Genomic DNA, 16650 nt, shown 5'->3' on the forward strand with positions numbered 1-16650 from the left:
GTCATACCACTGCCTTCGTGCCTCCATAGTTTCAGTTGAGAAATCAGCACTTAATCTTATGGAGCTTCCCTTGGATATGATGGTTCTCTTTTCTCTTGCTGCCTTCTTTTCTCTTTGTCTTGAGCACTGAACAATTTGACAAGTATATGTCTTGGGGTAGGCCTGTTAGAATTTATACTGTTTGGGGTGTGCTGTGCTTCCTGGACATGTACATCCATCTCCATCAATAGGTTTGGAAAGTTTTCAGCCATTATTTCCTCTAACACCCCTTCTGTCCCCTTTCCCTTCTCTTCTTCTTCTGGGATGCCTATAATGTGAATGTTCGTGTGTTTTGAGTTGTCATTCAAATTTCTAAGTCCCTACTGGGTTTTTTCTATCTTTTTATTTGTTCTACTGTCTGATTTCAGCTGTACTGTCTTCCACATCACTGGTTCTTTCCTCTGCCTGTTCAAATCTGCTGTTATGTGCTTCCAGTGTATTTTTATTTCTTGCATTGTGCCATTCATCACCATCAGGTCTGTTATCTTTTTATGTATGTTTACAATTTCTTCAGTATGTTCCCCCAGTGTCTTCTTAATATCCTTTATCTCTTCCTTCACTTTATTAAGTTGATTCATGATATTTGTTTGGACATCCTTGATTAGTTTTTCCACATTCTGCATATTCTCCTGTTTTTTAGCTTGTTTGTTAGACTGGTCCATGTCTTCCTGTTTCTTAGTATGGCTTATAATTTTTTGTTGGTGTCTGAGCATCTGTTTATCTTGATGGGCTTATTTGGTTGGTTAGCTTCTCTTTCTACTCTAGGGTTTTATTTTTTTCTTTTGTTGTGTGTGGTAAGGTTAATTTTTTATACTCAGTTCCTCTTATTCTGTATCCTTACCATTGTCTGTATTCCATTGAAAGAAATTACTAGGACCAGAGTAAAGGAAAGAGTTAGGAAGAGAAAAAGAATAATAAGAATAATAATACCAAAAAAAGTAGAAGAGGAGCCATGCAAGAGCTAGGAAAATAAGTAATATGAGTTTAAAAAATCATAAAAATTACAAAGGAATAAGAATAAAAAGAGGTGGAATAGAAAAAATAAAACAAGACAGAAAAAAATAGAATAAATTTAAAGCCAGACAAATGAGTAGAAAAAAAGAAAAGAAGAAACAAAATATAAAAAATAGAATGAATTAAAAGACTGGACAGATGAGAAGAAAATAGATGGAAAAAAAGGAGAGTGAGAGAAAAAGAAAAAAATGAAGACCAAACAAGAAATGATGGAATGGAAGAAAAGCAACAGAAGTCAGAAGACACAAAAATGAAGGAAAGAAGAGAAATAAAGTAGGTTAAAAAATAAGTAAGGAAAAAAGGAAACAAAGAAAGGGAAAACAACAAACAAAACAGCAACAAAGAAGCAACCAAGGAAAGAGTCTTTCCTCTTATGCCCCTAGAGACCTTCTCAGGTTACTGGTGCTAATCAGTTATTCTCCCTGCAACCTGCCTTCCACAGGTGATGTGTCCAGTTTTCATGTAAAATAAAGGAAAAAGAAAGAAAAAAAATTTTTAAAAAACCTACAAAACAAAACAGTAGGAATTCAGTCTGTAATTTCCATATCATAAGGGGCTAGCTGCATGCTTTAACTCTCCCTGGGTCCCTTCTTTTAGGAGGTATCAGGACTCGAACCAGTGAACTTCTACATGCAAAGTAGGAATTTCCCCACTGCATTACAGCAGCTCTATAGACCAAACGGACTTTTGAAACTTTATTGAGCTCTTCCTTCCCCATGTTCCCTTAGGCGAGTTGGACTTTTAATAGTTTTCAGGGACTGGGCTAATTAGGTGCCTTTCTCCAACCCCTCCCTTCCCAAGTTCCTCTCTCCCAGGGTGGCTGGGTGTGACAGCTTGCCTGAGAAGATTCCCCTGTCCTCTCCCCGAGGCTACCTCAGTGCTGGCTGGTATCCTCCCCAAGATTCAAAGGGGACATAGGTGCCCAAACCCACAGAAAGGAAACCACTCTCCACCCTTCACCAGACCTCTCTTCCTCCCAGGGAATGTGCCCTCCCTCTCAACTAGCTGGTGAGAGCCAGGGGGTCCACAGAGGCTATTTGCCTTAAGGGTGAGCCTTAGTCTCCCACCACCATTTCCAACCTCAGAGGTGAGCAACTCAAACTTTTCCCTTGGGCTCTTTATCTCTTTGTCCAGCTCCCTCCAGATCAATGCCCTGAAGCCTTTTGCTCTGTGGATTCCCCAAACCGCTCACTCGGGTCGGATTTTGCCCCTTCTCTACTGTTTTTTGCAAAAGAGCTGGGCAGTGCCTACCTACATTGATGCAATTTTCCCAGAACCTTTGGAAATTTATTTTTAACATAAACTTTATTTTTTAGAACAATTTTAGATTTCTAGAAAAAAATGCAATGATAGGATAGAGAGTTCCCATATGCCCACACCCAGTTTCCCCTATTATTAACATCTTATATTGGTATGGTACATTGATTACAATTAATGGACCAATATTGATATATTATTATTAACTAAAGTCTGTACTAAATTACGATTTCCTTAATTTATTAACTAACATCATTTTTCTATCCCAGGATTCCATTCAAGGTACCATATTACATTTATTTTTGTGTGTGATTGTTCTTTTAATTTATTCTTTTTTCATTATTATTATTTTTTAATGTTACATTAAAAAAAATATGAAGTTCCCATATAACCCCCACCCCCCTCACCCCACTCCTCCCATAACAACAACCTCCTCCATCATCATGGGACAAACATTGCACTTGCTGAATACATCTCTGAACACTGATGCACCACATGGTCAATGGTCCACATTATAGTTTACACTCTCCCCCAGTCCATGCAGTGGGCCATGGGAGGACATACAATGTCCAGTAACTGTCCCTGCATTACCACCAAGGACAACACCAAGTCCTGAAAATGCCCCCACATCACATCTCTTCTTCCCACTCCCTACCCTCAGCAGCTACCATGGCCACTTCCTCCATCTCAGTGCTACATTTACTTCTATTACTAATCACATTAGTTCCAGAATACAGTATCAGTAAGTCCACTCTAATCCATACTCTGTTCCTCCATTCTGTGGACCCTGGGATGTTTATGTCCACTCCATCTCTGTAATGAGAAGGTGCTGAGATTCCACTTTGATGATGGATGTAGTTCTCCTGTTTGCAGTTGTAGGCACTCTTGGCTCCCTGGTGTGGTGGTTGACCTTCTTCACCTCCCTGTTAGCTGGCTGGGGTAAGTCCAATAAACCAGAGGTTAGGAGTTGCAAGTCTGTTGAGGCTCAGGGCCTGGCTACCATATGGACAGTCCAGAGATTCAGGTCCCCTGAGTATACACTAAACCCCAGAGCCAACCACAGGTCTGGTAAAAGTGACAGGAGAGGCTTGTGAACAAAGATCACACCTGAGGCCAACTCCATCACACTCAGGAACATAAACTCCAAAGTAGGGCCAACTGTCATGGCACTGAAGTCCATCTGCCATGACCATAGAATCTGCAGGTCTCTGAAGCCCTCAGAAGAACCAATACCTGGGGTTGTATCTACTTTAGCTGTCTCTGTGACTCTGCTGTGGTGTGCATAAGGGTGACCCCTCTGATGATCTCCCGGCTCTTTTTTGGAGATTCATAGCCATATTAACTCATTTATCCTTTCCATTTCCTCCTTTTATTCAAGGTCAAAAAAAATTTTTAACTCCTGATATTACATGTAGGCTGAGATATTCTGCTTGTCTGAGATGACCCTTTTATTCAAGGTCATTCTCCAGCCACATCATCAGCTGGTACTTGTAGTAATCCCTCGGTGCCAGAGAGGCTCATCCCCGGGAGTCATGTCCCACAATGGGGGGAAGGCAATGCATTTACATGCTGAGTTTGGCTTCAAGACTGGCCACATTTGAGTGACATGGAGGCTCTCAAGAAGTAATTCTTAGGCAAATTGTGGCTCTAGGTCTAGTTCTTATTTCAGGCCCACAGGCCCACAAGCATAGTCATTAGCATCAAGGGCTCATTGTTGGACCATCCTTCCTTATTGGTCTTACCCATTGCACCTGGGGGATTGTTGCTGTTCCATTAGGGAATGCAACAGAGCTCCCCCGGCCAGGAACTCAGCACACCCCCAGGCATCGTTCCCAACTGTAACCACTATGAAAATATCCAAACATTTGTATGCACCCTGCACATATGCCCTGGAGAACTCCCTCCCAACCATGCGCCCCCCCACCAATAACACCCCACACCAGTATTCCTCACCCACCACCATCAAACCCTCTGTGGTCCAAAACTGCCCTGAAAATGAAGCCCAATATATTGCCAGGTTCCATTAATAGTAAAATGGAGGGTGACGAACTTGGCCCAGTGGTTAGGGCATCTGTCTACCACATTGGAGGTCCATGGTTCAAACCTCGGACCTCCTTGACCTGTGGGGAGCTGGCCCATGTGCAGTGCTGATGCGCAAAAGGAGCGCCGTGACATGCAGGGGTGTCCCCCATGTAGGGGAGCCTCACATGTGAGGAGTGCACCCCGTAAGGAGAGCTGCCCAGCATGAAAGAAAATGCAGCCTGTCCAGGAATGGTGCCGCACACATGGAGAACTGACACAACAAGATGACGCAACAAAAAGAAACACAGATTCCCGTGCCACGGACAACAACAGAAGCAGACAAAGAAGACACAACAAATAGACACAGAGAACAGGCAACCAGGGTGGGGAGGAAGGGGAGAGAAATAAATAAATAAATAAATAAATAAATAAATAAATAAATAAATAAATAAATAAATAAATATTTTTTTAAAATAGTAAAATGGAATGTAGTGATAGGTTTAGCAGTTAGATATAGAATACATACTAATTTAGAAAAATTAAAGTAAAAATAAATTGGGGTATCAAAAATATTTTTTTAAAAAGCTGTTTTTGATGTTTTGCCTTTCATCACTGCAATGAGTGTTGCCCTATATGCACATTGGCAAGGCAACTTCTTCAATCTCTTCCTCAGTGGCTACATCCTTTCTTTATTTTCTAATAAGCTTGTCTTCATAAAAGTTTTAGACCACAGTAATTCATATGTACAATATACAGTACTCCCACATATTCAACATCAGACACTTTGTCCCTTTCCCAGCAATAATCTTTTTACATGTTCATACTATATTTACTGCAAGTGATGTACAGATATTGAGACAATAGCTTTCAAACAGGTTACGCTTGGGTTTACATTGTTTATATTTTAGACTATACAATTTTCTAAATTTTTAGTTATGTTTTACATTATGATTTACATTTTAGCCTTTAGGCCCCTATACATTTTAGTTGTAATTTAAAATGTCCTATATCCATCCTTGCATAATCTTGTGGAACACTTCCATTGCCCCACAGTTACACTGATTCCACCTATTCCATACCTCTTTCCCCCTCCCCTCAGGACCCACAGTGACAATAACTCTTCATTGCTTGAAGGGCCATGTTCAGAGATACTTGCAACAATGTTGAGGGCTTGACATGCTCAACTGCCCTAATGCATTGGGAGCCACCATTTCTCTCGAGAGATACAATTCCCTCTATTTGAGAATATCAGTCCTCCCCAGGATGTGGGTATACCTTCACTCTCATTATATGGGTCTCCATCCAATGATATAACCCACTATGACAAAATGAGTACTCACACACTCCCTAGAAGCCTGTCCTGTGTCAGATTCTCCCCTTTAAGCATCTTAAATAGGTAACCTTCCTTATTATATTTTTGAAAAAGTTTTCTCAATAATATACTCTCAACCACATACCTGACAATCTCCTATGTTCATATGTTCCCCCACCCTCCCCCCAATTGCTTGGGCCACATTACCCATCCTCGCATCCCTAGCCCCCCTCAAGCCCACAAAGCCCTACACAAAGGTATCCCTATGCCCCCATTTTATTCCTTCCCTGTACAAATACTTACCTCCAGCTTACCATAGATTTCATCCAAGTGGGTGTCAGCTCGCAAAATTCCTCTACCCCCAAATTTCTTTAAGCCTATCATCCAGTCTCTAGCTCTCTGAGGCAGCTTGGTTTACTTATATCATTGAGGTCATGTAATATTTGTCCTTCAATGCCTGGGTTGCTTCACTCAACATAAGGTTCTCAAGATTCATCCATGTTATCACATGTGTTTGTAGTATATTCATTCTTAAAGCTGAGTAGTATTCCATTGTATGTATATTCCACATTTTATTTATCCATTCATCTGTTGATGGGCATTTGGGTTGATTCCAACTTTTGGCAATAGTGAACAATGCTGCTATGAACATTGGTGTGCATATATCGGTTTGTGTCCTTGTTTTTAGTTCTACTGGGTATATACCCAGCAGTGGAATTGCTGGGTCATATGGCAAATCTATAGCCAGTTTTTTGAGAAACCACCAAACTGTCCTCCAGAATGGCTGGATCCTTCTGCATTCCCACCAGCAGTAGATGAGTGTTCCCATCCCTCTACATCCTCTCCAGCACTTGTAGTCTTCTGTTTTTTTCATAGCTGCCAATCATGTGGGAGTAAGATGGTATATCATTGTAGTTTTGATGTGCATTTTCCTAATAGCTAGAGATTTGGAGCATTTTTTCATGTGCTTTTTAGCTATTTTTATTTCTTTTGGAGAACTGTTTAAAACTTTTTCCCATTTTTTAAATGGGTTGCTTTGTCTTTTTATTTTCAAGATATAGGAATTCTTTATATATGCAGGATATAAGTCTCCTATCAGATATATGGTTACCAAATATTTTCTCCCATTGCATGGGCCCTCTTTTCACTTTCGTGTCAAATTCCTTTGAGGTGCAGAAGGCTTTAATTTTGAGGAAGTCACATTTATCTACTTGTTATTTTGTTGCTTGTGCTTTGGGTGTGAAGTTCATGAAGCCATTTCCTATTACAAGTTCCTGTAGATGGTTCCCTTCCTTGCTTTCCAAAGTCTTTATGGTCTTAGCTCTTATATTTAGGTCTTTGATCAGTCTTGAGTTGATTTTGTATAAGGTGTGAGTTGGTAGTCCTCTTTCATTCTTTTACATATGGATATCCAGTTCTCCAGGCACCATTTGTTGAATAGGCCATTCTCTTCAAGTTGAGAGGGTTTGGTGGCCTTATCGAATATTATATATGAGTATCTATATCAGAACTCTCATTTCGGTTTCATTGGTCAGTGTGTCTATCCTTGTGCCAATACCATGCTGTTTTCACTACTGTAGCATTGTAGTATGTTTTGAAGTCAGATAGTGTGATTCCTCCAATTTCATTTTTCTTTTTCACTATGTCTTTGGCTATTCAGGGCCTCTTTCCTTTCCAAATAAATTTCATAGCTAGTTTTTCTAGTTCATTAAAGAATGCTATGTTGGTTTTTATTGGGATTGCATGTGTAGATCAGTTTTGGTAGGATAGGCATCTTAATAATATTTAGTCTTCCTATCCATGAACAGGGAATATTCTTCCATTTATTTAAGTCTTCTTTGATTTCCTTGAACAGTGTTGTGTAGTTCTCTGTGTATTAGTTTTTTACATCTTTAGTTAAAATTATTCCTAGGTATTTGATTTTTTAATTTACTATTGTAAATGGTATTTGTTTTTTATTTCCTCCTGAGATTGCTCATTATTGGTGTACAGAAATGCTACTGATTTTCGCGCATTGATCTGATAACCTGTGACTGTACTGAACTCATTTATGAGTTCTAGGAGCTTTCTTGTAGACTTCTCAGGGTTTTCTATGTATAGGTCCGTGTCATCTGCAAATAATGAAATTTTGACTTCTTACTTTCCAATTTGGGTGCCTTTTATATCTGGTTCTTGCCTCAGTGCTTGAGCAAGTATTTCTAAGACAATGTGAAATAGAAGGGGTGAGAGTGGGCATTGTTGTCTTGTTCCTGATCTTAGAGGGAAAGATTTTAGGATTTCACTATTGTAAATGACGTTGGTTGTGGGTTTTTCATATATACCCTTTATCATGTTCAGAAACTTTCCTTGTATTCCAATTGTTTGCAGTGTTTTTATCAAGAAAGTGTTCTGTATTTTGTCAAATGCTCTTTCTGCATCTATGGATATGATCATGTGATTTTTTTCCTTCAATCTGTTTATATGGTGTATTACATTGATTGATTTTCTTATCTTGAACCATCCTTGCATACCCAGAATGAATTCCACTTTGTCATGGTGTATAATTCATTTAATGTGTTGCTGAATACGATTAGCAAGTATTTTGTTTAGGATTTTTGCATCTAGGTTCATTAGAGAAATTGGTCTGTAATTTTCCTTTCTTGTGGTGTCTTTTTTTGGCTTTGGTACTAGGGTAATGTTGGCATCATAGAATGAGTTAGGCAATGTTCCTTCTGTTTCAATTTTTGGAAGAGTTTGAGCAATATTGGTGTTAGTTCTTTCTGGAATATTTTGTAGAATTCACCTGTGAAGCCATCTGGCCCAGGGCTCTTCTTAGTTGGGAGGGTTTTTTTGTTTTTGTTTTTGTTTTTTTTATCACCCTTAACAATAATTATTTTTTTTCCAAATTCTACTCAATTTATTCATATTTTTAAAAGATATTACATTAAAAAATATGAGGTCCCCATTCACCCCCACCGCCCCCACCCCACCACTCCCCCCACAGTAACACTCTCTCCCACCATCATGTCACATCCATTGCGTCTGGTGAGTACATCTCCGGGCATTGCTGTACCCCATGTCCCGTGTTCCACACCATAGCCCACACTTTCCCACATTCCATCCAGTGGGCCATGGGAGGACATACAACATCCGGCAATTGTCCCTGGGGCACCACCCAGGACAACTCCAAGTAGTTGGGAGGTTTTTAATGACTGATTCTATCTCTTTACTTGTGATTGGTTTGTTGAGATCGTCAATTTCTTCTTTTGTCAATAGAGGCAGCTTATGTATTTCTAGGAATTTGTCCATTTCCTCTAAGTTGTCCTTTTTTTGGAATATAGTTTTTCAAAGTATCCTCTTATAATAGTCTTTATTTCTGTGGGATCAGTGGCAATATCTCCTTTCTCATTTCTTATTTTGTGTGTTTGCATCTCCTCTCTTTTTTTCTTTGTTAGTCTAGCTGTTTGTCAATTTTATTGATCTTCTCAAAAAACCAGCTCTTGGTTTTGTTTATCTTTTGAAGTGCTTACTTATTTTCTATTTCATTTAGTTCTGCTCTTATCTTTGTTATTTCTTTCTTCTTCTTCCTTTGGGGTTACTTTGTTGCTTTTTCACTAATTCCCCCAAGTGTGCAATTAGTCCTTTAATTTTAGCTCTTCTTTTTTGATGTATGAGTTTATGGCTATAAATTTCCCTCTCAGTACTGCTTTTGCTGCATCCCATAAGTTTTGGTATGTTGTGTTATCATTTTCATTAGTTTCAAGGTAGTTATTTCTTTTGAGATTGCCTCCCTGACCCACTGTTTTTCTAAGAGTGTGCTGTTTCATTTCCATATCTTGTTGCAAAATCTGGGCCTCTGGCCCTTGCAGATTTCCAGCTTCACTCCACTGTGGTCAGAGAAATTATTTTGTATGATTTTGATCTCTCTGAATTCACTGAGACTTTCTTTGTGGCCTAGCATATGGTCTACCTTGGAGAATGATCCATGTGCACTTGAGAAAAATGTATATCCTGCTGTATTTGGGTGTAATGATCTGTACCTGTCTATTAGATCCAGCTCTTCTAATATACTGTTCAAAGTTTTGTTTCTTTATTGATTCTCTTTTGAGATGTTTTGTCCAAAGTTGATAGTGGTGTATTAAAATCACCCACTATAATTGTCGATGCATCTATTCTTTCACTTAGTTTTTCCAGTGTTTGCCTCACGTATTTGGAGGCACCCTTGTTAGGAGCATAAATGTTTATGATTTTTCCTACTTCTTTAAAGATTATCCCTTCCACTAATATGTAGTGTCCATCTTTGTCTATCACAATAGTTTTGCATTTAAAGTCTATTTTGTGATATAATTTAGCTACTCCTGCCCTTTTTTGGTTATTGTTTGCTTGTAGGATTGTTTTCCAGCCATTCACTTTCAACCTCCTTGAATCCCTGGGTCTAAAATGTGTTTCTTGTAGACAACATATAGATGGGTCATATTTCCTTATCCAATCTTCCAATCTGTGTCTCTTAACAGGTGAGTTTAATCATTGACATTTAGCGTTATTACTTTCAAGGAATTACTTATATTAGCCATATTTTCTTTGGATATGTGTTTGTCTTAAGTTGATTGCTCTTTTTTTTTTGTCTTTTTGTAGTTTTAGTTGTTCTTACACTCTTCCTCCAACTCTGTCTCTCCTGTTTTATTCTTTCCTCCTGCAGCAGTCCCTTTAGTATTTCTTGAAGGGTAGGTTTCTTGTTGCCATACTCTCTTAGTTTCTGTTTATTTGTGAATATTTTGAACTCTCCATCATTTTTGAATGCTAGCTTTGCTGTATAGAGTATTCTTGGTTAGAAATTTTTTTCTTTTAGTACCTTAACTATGTCATACCACTGCTTTCTTGCCTCCATGGTTTCCGATGAGAGATCAGCACTTAATATTATGGAGCCTCCCTTGTATGTGATTGTTCTCTTTTCTCTTGCTGCTTTTAGTATTTTCTATTTGTCTTGTGCATTGGATAATTTGACAAGTATATGTCTTGGGGTAGGCCTGTTGGGATTTATGCTGTTCAGGGTGTGTTGTGCTTCCTGGACATGTACATCCATCTCCCTCAGTAGGTTTGGGAAGTTTTCAGCCATTATTTCCTCCAACATCCCTTCTGTCCCCTTTCCCTTCTCTTCTTCTGGGATGCCTATAATGAGTATGTTTGTGCATTTTGCATTGTTATTCAGGTCGCTAAGTCCCTGCTGGATTTTTTCTATCTTTTTATCAATTAATTCTACTATCTGTTTGATTTCAGATGTACTGTCTTCCACACATCACTAATTCTTTCCTCTGCCTCTTCAAGTCTGCTGTTATTTGCTGAGAGTGTATTTTTGACTTCTTGAATTGTGCTATTGATCCCCATCATCTCTGTGATCTTTTTGTGCATGATCCCAATTTCTTCTGTGTGCTCTCCAAGTGTTTTCTTAATATGCTTAATCTCTTCCTTCACTTCATTGAATTGGTCCATGATACATGTTTTGAGAGCTCTAATTACTTGTTCGGTGTTCCACTTCTCTTCCTGGTTTTTAGTTTGTTCACTGTATTTGGCCATGTTTTCCTGATTATTGGTATGGATGGTAGTTTTTTGTTGCTGTCTGGTCATCATTTTATCTTATTGGGTTTATTCTTTTGATTATCTTCTTATTCTAGCCTTGTGGCTTCATTAGTTGTTGTTTTTGTATGTGTGTTCAGTCTTCTCTTTGTCACTTTTTTCTTATTATTCTATTTCCTTGTTGTTGGCTAAGCTCCCTCAAAGGAAAATATTGGGTCCAGAGAATGCAGAAGTGGTAAGAAAAGAAAAATAAAATAGTAGTATTTATAGTGAGTGATAGCAGAAGAACCATATGAGATCTAGGCGAGTAGATATAGAACTGATAGAAGCTGTGTATAGTTATAACCATAAAAAAGTGGAGTACCTATAATGAGATATTAAACTGAATATGGGGAGTAATATACTATGAATTAAAAGGTCAGTGTGATCAGGAGAGAGGGAAAAAGAAAAGAGAGAACAGTAATATAAAGAGTGAATAAATGATAGAAAACAGATTAGAAGTATTAGAGATAAAAAGTCAGAAATATTGTAGGCTAAACAGAGAGAGATGGAATGTAAGAGAAACAGTAAATGATGGAGGAGAGAATGATGTAAAGCAAAGGGGATAGCAGTGGAAGCCAAAATCAGTACACACAGAAAAGAGAAAATTGAGGATGCGGAAGCACAGCCTATAAGAAACGTTGCCTGCAACACTAATATAAAAAAAGAAAAAAGTGGGGGGAAAGGATAAAGAAAGAGAAGGAAAAAAAAGTAGAGAGAGGGGAGACAAATGAAAAAGTAAAAAAGGGCAGTGGGGGGGATAAAGAGGACGAAAAAACAAGAAAACAGAGCAACAAAAAAGACCAGACAAGTCCTCAGGCAAAGAATCTTCTTTGCAATTGAATAAACTGCTTAGGAGTCTGACCTTCCCTTTTTCTCCCTTCCTCACTTCCTCCTCTCCCAAGGCAGCAGGAAGGCTGCATGAGGGCTCCTGTAGGAAATTCAAATGGGTTGCCAGTGAACCAACTCACCTGAGAAAATAATGATTCTTAATTTCTCAAGAGAGCACCCACCCCTTGTCAGGATCCCTAAATATGCTATTGGAAGCCTGTAAAGCACATCCTACTGTCCCTCTCTCTTAGGTGTGCTACAAGGGGGCTGGTTAATTTTCTGACTCCACCTTCTCCCAGACCAAGTTTCCTATCCCAGGGTGTTTAGGTAAATTGGGCTCTCTCACCAGATTTGCCTCTTTTCTATTCTTAGGCTCTCCCCAAGTCAGCCAATATCTCCTCCAAACTCAATAAAAAGGGGGGAACCAGAAAATTGAACCTGCACTCCTTGGCCCCTCTGTACCTCCCACCTAAACTCTCCCACTTCCAGAGTTAATCCGCGGCCGGAGGGGTAGGGCAATGCCGGATTTCCGGGAGTGCTGGGCTCGGGAAACAGCGGCCCCAGAGAATGTGGACTCACGGTAGTTAGAGTGGGCTGCGGGGGTTCAGGGGACACAGGCTTAGGGTTCACACATTTGGGGGACATGGGGCTTGGAAACTCCAACTCCACCGGATGACCGGCAGTTCTCAGTGAATGCCTGGCTCTTAGCCCTAGGGGGGAGGAATTTACTTTCCCACAGCTTCCGCCTACAGTGTTAGAAACCCACAGTTCTACCTTGAGCAAACACCAATTCTGCTGCAGTCTCTCCAGATTGATGTCCAGACACCTCCACCCTGCAGGTTCCTGAAACAGCCTGCTCCAGTAGGACTCCATCACCACACAGCCAGTCTTTTGTAAGAGAGATGATGACAGTGTACTTACTCAGACGCCATCTTGCCCCACCTCCCATATTACATTTAGTCATCATAGTTCCTTTTGCTTTTCTGGGTGTGACGGTTCCTCAGACCTTCTTTGTTTTTGATGACTTTGACAATTTTGAGGAGTATTGGTCAGATATTTTGTAGAATGTTCTTCTATTGGGATTTGTCTGATGTTTTTCTCATGATTATACTAGGGTTATGCGGTTTTCAGAGGAAGACCACAAAGATGAAGTGTAATTTTCATCACATCATGTCAAGGGTATATAGTATCCAAATAGCTTACACTGTTGATTTTGACCTTGATCACCTGGCTGAAGTAGTGTTTGTCAGGATTCTCCTCCAAAATGCTGCTCTTTTTTCTTCCTTTTCCTGCTCTACTCTTTGGAAGAATGTCCCTATGTGCAGCCTATACTTAAGGAGTGGGGAATTATGCTCTGCCTCCTTGAAGGTGAAGTATCTACATAAATTAATTAGAATTCTTCTGCACAGTAGATTTGTCTCTTCTCCCCCATTTATGTATTTAATCAATTATTTATTTATATCAGTATGGAGCCATTATTTTGGTACTATAAACCAATGCTACTTTATTTACTTGCTCAAATTGCCCCAGCTTTGGCCATTGGCAGCTCTTTCGGTTGGCCTCTGTATGCTTTTGACATAACCTCATTATTGCTAAGGTTTTCTTGTTAGCACTTTCTTACTTTCTGGTAGTAGTAGATTATACAGGCTCATCTTGTGTATTTCCAGCCCCTGTCATGGAATTAGTCATTCCTCCAAGGAATCCTGGTCCCTTTTGTTGGAGAATGGTGTTAGAAACCAAGATCTGGATGCTAGGTGCATTGTTGTTACCAGGGTGTTATTTCTTCTAGACCTTCTCAGCAGAAAGAACAAGGAAATAAACGTGTGATACTAATCCCTCTTTACACACATATCTATAAATATGTCTATATGTAAACATCTGTATCTACATTAAACTAAACATGAATTCTTACTGATTTCTCTAACACAATTACCACATGGATTTTTCTAGCCTCTTCCCCTTGCTTATTTGGAAAATCCCACTCCAACAGTGAGAAACCTGCCTCCCACCATCCTCCATGCATTACTTAATTGTACAATTCAAGCATACATGTATAGTGACTTTTTTCAGAATTGATAACCCGTACCCACCCTTCCCTGTGGGAAGCCATGTGCTCATCTAGAGGGAATGATAACTGTCAAGTTAAGTTATGCACAGGTTTGAGTGGACAGGTTGGTGTCTGTTGTCAGGTTCTCAAATGAAAAGCTTTTCCCTGGAGACTTCCCAGTTACATGTGATCTTTCAGGGCTGCTAATCTAGTTGGGGGCCTTGGAGGTGGGGGGAAAGGTTCCTGGCGTTGGCAAAGTGTAGAGCAACCTTTGTGAGTCCTGTGGTGGACTGAGAGAACTTGGCCCATCATGAGGAAGGATCTGGGCTCCTACCCTCCCTCTTGCAAAAGTCATATTATGGAAGAAAGTTTTCTGTATGACTGTACTTCATTTTCTAAACAGCTGAGTCCCCTTCCTGTGGGAATTTTAATTCTTCTTTGAATGTTTGGTTTGTGGAAGTTTATCAACTCAGTCTGTCTTAGTAGTAAGTCTTCTAATCCATGACACTGTCTAAAGGGAAACAGTGATTTCAAGAGAGCATTTCAGTATTATTTTGTTTTCATGCAAAATATAGTTAATTTTAATTATTATTATTATTTTTACTTTTAGGACTCGGTGACTTAAATGATTTACGTTTGGAAGATGGACTGATAGAAACTTCCACAGTAAAGCGTGAGTCAAAAATAAACTCTATTAAAAGCAAACAATAATTTGTAAAAAGCAAACAATAGCAATTTGTGAAAAGCAAACAATAGCTGAATATAATATATACACTCAAGGAAAGCAGTAGGTAGCCTGTATATCGCTTTATCAGATAAAATACCATTATTACAAATTGCATTGTTTAAAAGATATTTTAAAATAATAGCTTTCATTAAAATGTTGTCTATATGTAGTCTCTTGAATGCTCAGCTTTGTAATGAGTTTTCCTTTTAATTCTTTTGAAAAAAATTTAAACCATTCTTTATTTTTAAATGCATGAATACTTATAAAGTGAAGCTGAGGTCCCCCTTGGCCCTTCTCTGTCCTGATTGGTTTTCTATGTTGTTATATTTAGCTATAGCCATAGATCGCTTAGTGGTTTTTTGTTTTATATATATATATGTATGTATATTATTTCACAACTTGCTTTTTTCATTTAATGTGTTGAAAACCTGAATCAGCTGTCTATATCTACCTATCTATATCTGTATCTATCATCTATCTATCCAATTCATCCCTCCATCATCTATCTACCTATCTATCTACCTATTTATCTATCTAACCTACCTTCCTATCTACCTACTATCTACTACATACCTACTATTCTAGTTTGCTAGAAATATACCAGAAATGGGTTGACTTTTACAATGGGAATTGGTTCGCGTGCAAGCTTACAGTTCTGAGGCCATGAAAAATGTTCAAATCAAGGCATCATCAGGACAACACCATCTTCCTGAAGACCAGCTGCTGGCAATCCTGGGCTCCTCTGCCACATGGCAAGGTACATAGTGGCATCTGCTGGTCTCTCCCTTCTCTTCAAGGTTTCATTGCTTCTAGCTTCTTGCTTCCATGGCTTTCTATTCTCTTTGTCTGAAATTCATTCTTTTATAAAGATTCCAGGGAAAGGACTAAGACCCCCCTGAATGAGATGGGTCACATTTTTCCCCATTTGGATTATTTGTCTTTTTATTGTGGAGGGTTTTTTATTTTAAAAACAATTTACTGATGTATACCATTCATACAGGAACATACATAAACAATAAGTGTATAGTAAAAGTTGTGAACTTATAAAACAAACATGCAAAACATCATACTGAGATCACATACCTCACCCCATCACAAAATCCTTGCATTGTTGTGAAACATTTGTAACAAATTATGAAAGAGCTTTCATCAAAGTATTACTACTAAGCTATAGTCCATATCTTACATTAGGTGTGTTTTCCCCAAACCCACCCTATTATTTTTTTTCATAAGCCATACAATTTATCAATGTGCAATCAGTGGCATTGGTATGATCACCAAGTTGTGCAATCATCACTTCAATCAATATTGGAGTATTTTCATTACCCCAAAAATAACAACAAAAAGCAGACCACTGTCATACCCACATGTTAGCACTACTAATTACAAATCCTCTGGTGTGCTTTCACCATTTCTATACATTTCCAAACATTTACAAACAACTTTTGACCAATTCTGCACAGATTAAACCTCAGTTTTCTATTCTCTAACCACATTCTATTCTCTGGTGACTTATATTTTAGCTATTAATTCCATGAGTTTGCTCATTATATTTAGTTCATAATAGGGAAATCATATAGTATTTGTCCTTTTGTGCCTGGCTTGCTTCACTCAACATCATGTCCTCCAGGGTCATCCATGTTGTCATATGTTTCATGACTTCGTTTCTTCTTAGAGCTGAATAATATTCCATCATGTGTATACCACAGTTTATCCATTCATCTGTTGATGGACACCTGGGTTGTTTCCATCTTTTGGCAATTGTGAATAATGTTGCTATGAACATCGGTGCGCAGATGTCTGTTCATG

The 16650-nt window shown here is 38.8% G+C and overlaps 1 protein-coding gene across 4 annotated transcripts in view; it reads left to right on the forward strand.

Moving 5' to 3' along the window:
- Window positions 1-16650, forward strand: part of CD99L2 (CD99 molecule like 2) — a 134010-nt gene that overhangs the window by 65813 nt on the left and 51547 nt on the right. For all 4 annotated transcript variants that reach the window (XM_058291422.2, XM_058291423.2, XM_058291424.2 and 1 more), the window contains exon 2: window positions 14725-14787. In XM_058291422.2, coding sequence (XP_058147405.1) covers window positions 14725-14787 — 63 coding nt within the window. The remainder of the gene's footprint in view (window positions 1-14724; window positions 14788-16650) is intronic.

Source organism: Dasypus novemcinctus, chromosome X (genome assembly GCF_030445035.2).
Source record: "Dasypus novemcinctus isolate mDasNov1 chromosome X, mDasNov1.1.hap2, whole genome shotgun sequence".
Taxonomy (NCBI): Eukaryota; Metazoa; Chordata; class Mammalia; order Cingulata; family Dasypodidae; genus Dasypus; species Dasypus novemcinctus.